This window comes from Sinocyclocheilus grahami, unplaced genomic scaffold, assembly GCF_001515645.1.
Source record: "Sinocyclocheilus grahami isolate Dianchi unplaced genomic scaffold, SAMN03320097.WGS_v1.1 scaffold111.1, whole genome shotgun sequence".
In the NCBI taxonomy this organism is placed as follows: Eukaryota; Metazoa; Chordata; class Actinopteri; order Cypriniformes; family Cyprinidae; genus Sinocyclocheilus; species Sinocyclocheilus grahami.
Genome location: NW_015505290.1, coordinates 669,045 through 674,265, shown reverse-complemented (window position 1 = coordinate 674,265; position 5,221 = coordinate 669,045). Strand labels below are relative to the sequence as shown.

At 37.0% G+C, this 5,221-nt stretch overlaps 1 protein-coding gene across 3 annotated transcripts in view; it reads left to right on the top strand.

Annotated features, from left to right (window-relative positions):
- Positions 1 to 5,221, top strand: part of LOC107589054 (low density lipoprotein receptor adapter protein 1-B-like) — a 36,976-nt gene continuing 31,755 nt past the window's right edge. For all 3 annotated transcript variants that reach the window (XM_016277364.1, XM_016277363.1, XM_016277365.1), the window contains exon 1: positions 1 to 186. In XM_016277364.1, coding sequence (XP_016132850.1) covers positions 102 to 186 — 85 coding nt within the window. In that variant the 5' untranslated portion in view covers positions 1 to 101. The remainder of the gene's footprint in view (positions 187 to 5,221) is intronic.

Here is a 5,221-nt window from a genome sequence, read left to right as displayed (position 1 = left end):
TCCACTCGCTCCATTACTCGCTGCATGCTACTCTACTTTCCCCATTCCCACAGTGAGCACCAAAGAAGAGCTCTGCACCTGCTCTGCAGACACCTTCCAGCATGGATGCGTTAAAATCCGCCGGGAGAGCAATAATCAAAAGTCCTGGAGTTCCGCGGCACACATGGGGAACGTCCAAGCATGAGAGTGAGTACCTTCGTTTTTCTCTGTTTACACTTACTGAATACAGCTGCATCAGTGCTGCTGTTCATGCGATGCGGTGATAACACTGCCTTCCTGAAACTACCTCAACACCGTTTATTAGTCGTTTTACTGTTAAGATAGATAGATAAATAGATAGATCATGCAATTCTATTTGCTTATATATATATAATATAGTTAGCTTTTAGCTGTCTCTGCACTGTTTGAGATATTCATCTGTGTATTTAATTACAGTTAATTCCAATTAGGAATTTCCTGGAGTGTGTAATATTATAGGATCCTTGCCTAATATTGACCCTATAGATAACAGTCTGGTTACTGTAAAAAAATCTTTTTCTCACTTTTTCCCCATGTGTCTAAGAAAATCCAATTAGATCTCTTAGATGTTACCACTGAACGGTTCAGGGTTGACTGGCTTTATGAAATGTGTTGAAACTTGGTCAGGCTCGGAGAGACAGCTGGCCACTCTGCAAATGAAATCACAGCTCCAACTTTCACACTTTCACTGACTCCAAATCACACTTCATCCATTTAAGTTGTAATGATTGAATCAGTTGGCCGGTCCTGTCAGCTTTTGTTCTGTCAGGAGGAAGAATCGAGGGCTCTTGTATGGAAAAGAGGGCAGTGGTTTTATGAGACAGCCCGTGTCACATCAGCGGTGACAGGCAGGAGCCTGAGGCTCGATGTGCTGTCATTCTGACGTGTGAGATGTGAAGTTCATGAGGCACTCTTGGGACAAAATATCCCTATTTCCACTTGAACTGTGTGCCAGGCATACAGCTGGAGGAAATCCGACTGTCTCTTGTTGCTGAGAGTATGTATATTTACTAAAAACCAAGACTATTAGCATAATGAATTATTCAAATCAACAGTTGTGTCTTGGGAATTTAGATGTGCTCCCAGATTAAATTTTAATGATTGGATCTGTAATGGCTGTCTGTCTTTCTAGCAATGCTTTGTATTTCAGAGACAGAGTGAGTAGGATCAAGTGCACAAGGGTTAATTGTTGAGAACTTGACTAAAAAATAGTTTTTTGGTCTACTGGCAAGATTTCTCACAAAATCTTTTTTAAAGGAATAGTAAAGAGTAAAAATTCGATTGACATTTACTCACCCTGTATGCATTTGTTTTCATCCGTTGAACACATAAAAAAAGATATTTTGAAAAATGTCTCATTGGGATTCAAAACAAAGAAATTAATGATTTTATTTTGCAAGGACACAATAAATTGATCAAAAGTGACAGTAAAGACATTTGAAGAGCTCAGAGGCAAAAGCCTCTGCCGTTTGACTCCTATGAGTAGGTTCAGGATTGATAATGAATAGGTTCTTTTCATTGCCATTAAGTGAAATAACTGATCATAAACATATGACTCTGAGAAAAAATGTCATTTTAGAAGTAAATTTCAATCGGCACTTAGAGGCTTTTGCATCTGAACTCTTCATTTATAAGGTTACAAAAGATTTTCATTTCAAATAAATGCTGTTCTTTTGAATTCATCAAACATTCCTAAAACATTTGTATCATGGTTTCCACAAAACTGTCTTCAGCAGCTCAACTCTTTCAACACTGATAATAATAAGAAATGTTTCTTGAGCAGCAAATCAGCATATTAGAATGATTTCTGAAGGATCATGCGACATTGAAGACTGGAGTAATGATGCTGAAAATTCAGCTTTGTCATCAGGAATAAATTACATTTTAAAATATATTAAAATAGAATTCACATTTAGAAATTCACATTTTTCAAATTATTATGTGTTTGAAACACTCAGAGCATGCAGTTTAAAAAAAAGATTAAACTTTTGTGCTTCCATACAAAACAACAGTGAAATTAATTAAATATTTTTGAACTCAAAGGGGAGCAGATTCTAGTACAGCGAACAAACAAGTGAATAATGAACTGTTTTTGTGCTGGTCTGATGAATATTCATGGGAGGCTGGTGTTGTCTCTCAAGTGTGCATTTGAAGGTCAGAGTTTTCCCTGGCACTCATTAAAAGTGAAATTTCATGTTTTATGTTGCCAAAAGAGAACGTTCAAGCTAAAATATCACGTTTGGGCTCCTATAGATGTCGTTTTTTTATTCAGAGAGTTGGTGTGTGTAATGTCATGCACACAAAGAGAAGTCACTATCAATTCTCGTTGTGTCATTAAAATAACATTGACAGTTCTAAAGGTCACATTAGTTGCTGCAAGTGTTTGACGCCCTTCCCGGTTTTTACACTGCAAGCTTTTGCAATTTCCAGTGTAATAACCCCTGGGTGAGAAATAACAGGTTTGAGCAGTAACTTCCCTTCTTGTCTAAAGTAGACATAAAGAAATAAACAAAATTGCTGTTAATACTCTTCTATTCGATCATAAATCAGTATATCAGACCCTCTGAGCTGGTACAGTACAGCTTAAGTAAAGCAGACATTCTGGGTTTGGATGAACCAGCTACAGGAAGGATGTCAGCAAATTTATCACATTGTGACCAGGACAGGGAAGTTACACTGACATCCGAGAAGTGGTCTCCATGTGTCATTTTCAATTATAATAAGTGGATAAGGTGACCGTGCACACAGACTGACACACACGAACAACGTGGATAGAACATTCTTACACACACTGACGCACATTTGCATGCATATGCTTATGTACACCACAGTTCAAAAGACACGTATGCTCTTTATTTGATCAAAAATGCATAAAATGCAAATAAAATTGTTTCTATTTTAAAACGTATTTCATTCCTGTGATTGCAAAGCTGAATTTCCTGTATCATTACTCCAGTCTTCAGTGTCACATGATTTTTCTGAATCAATCTAATATGCTGATTTGCTGCTCAAGGAACATTTCTTATTTATATCAAATTTGTGCTGCTTAATGTGTTTGTGGAAACATTGATACATTTTTTTCTGGATTCCTTGATTAATAGAAAGTTCAAAAGAACAGCATCTATTTAAATAGGAATCGTTTGTAACATTATAAATGACTTTACTGTCACTTTTGAATAATTTATGGCATCTTTGAATAAAAGTATACATTTTGTTAAAAAAAATTAGAGCCCACTTTTGAACAGTAGTGTACATATACACATATTTATAGTGAAGAAAATTATTCTGTACAACATCGAATCAATGAATGAAGTGTGCATGTGAGCTCATTTTAAGGCAGTTTTCTGTGAAAACGCAGAATTTGTATTCTTTATCAGTTACCCTTCTCATTATTTTTGATTTATGGTTTCTTGTGTCAAGTTCTGTTGCTAGAAAGTGAAGGAGTCTTGACTGTTTCGTTAACATTCCCAACATTTTATTATTCAGCATATGCTTGTTTAATAATTTATCATACAAATTAGAAGCTAGTGTCATATACTGTATAGCATATTCTTTATATTCATTTTTTAGCTGACATTTATTTTGATATTTCACCCATATTGATTTTGTTTTGCTAAATGCTTGGAATAAGTATGAATCTGCACCAAGTTCATGTTTCATTCATTTCTTCTGGTAGCTGGTGTTCAAGAGTATCTATTATGTTCAAGGTTAGCTGATAAGCAGTTGTTTCCTCTGTGAATTCCTTGTTTCATGTGCTATAAAGAGGCTATTTTGTGTGCTTTCTGACTGCACTTGAGGTGGTTGTTCGATTTTTCAGATGGAAGCTCTTGAAATAAAGAAGTCTTTGTAGTCTTTTTCGACAACAATAAGCAGCAGCGTTCATACAAATTGGGTGAAAAAAGCACACACACACTAAATCAAGAGTGTGCAATGCTGTGTGAAAAGACCCTATTAAGTTTTATAAGGGTTCATTTCAGAGTGTGTCCAGCAATTGACAGCTTTATAAAGACTGAGACTATCTTTCCTCTCCCTTAATTAGGACTCAATTCTGACCTGGAAGGCACATAGGGAAAGAGAGAGAGAAATAGACACACTCTTTTATTACTTCTGGCCTCGGTGACTCGCAAACATTGTTATTGTGATCACCCTCAGACACTGTGACAGCCGTGTGCAACAGCCTGTCTGTCTGCCTTTAGTCGTGTCTCAGCACAGATCGCTCAGGTTCAACAATAAAGGTTGGAATTTCGTAAAAAAGGCATTAGCCCTTATGCCCTGGGTGAGAAAATCAACTATAGCCTGTGAATCAGGACCTGAATAAACTAACAGATGTTCATACTGCATCTTTTTAATGAACATAAATTTGCCACTTGCTCAATTTACTTTATTAAAATGAATAATGAAATCTCATTTAATCGTGTGCAATCTATTTAAAGCGGTGGTTCATTGCGATATCACTATTTTAACGTTAGTGTGTAATGTTGCTGTTTGAGCATAAACAATATCTGCAAAGTTACGAAGCTGAAAGTTCAATGCAAACGGAGATAACGTCTTTTAAAATTCTGGCAGTTTAATGCCTACAAAAATGGTTGGTAGGAACTACAACAAGTTACTTCCCGGGTTCGTGACGTCACAAACCCAGATAAACCCTGCCCTCGGGAACATGCAGCAAAGGGGGCGAGGCCATGCTGCGTTGCTTTAGAGAAGAGGAAGAGAAAGCTAGAGGTGCACGTAAAAATCTATTCATATATGAATCACGATTCTGTCTTCTAACGATTCTAATGGATTCACAAGTTTCAAAATCAATGTTCTAAAGCAGCGGTTCTTAATCCTGTTCCTCGCATTCCCCTGCTCTGCACACACTCTGCATCTCTATCTCTCTCTCTCTCTCATTCAGCTCAGCTCCAATAATGAACTGTTCCATTTATACACTTATTTTCACCTAGCTATGAGAAGCATTAAACATGGACGCGCGTGCTGTTGCCGTAGACGCGCACTAGAGGTGGTTTAGCCAATCACAACACACTGGGCTAGCTAACCAATCAGAGCCCATCGCCTATTTCAGAGGGAGGGGCTTCATAAAAGAAGGAAATGATCAGGGTGTTTCTCAGAGTGTGGAATATAGGTAAATTATGTGAAAAATAATGCGTTTTGTAAAAAAACTAAGCATTAACACATGTTAGACTGCACCCCATAAACGCAATCA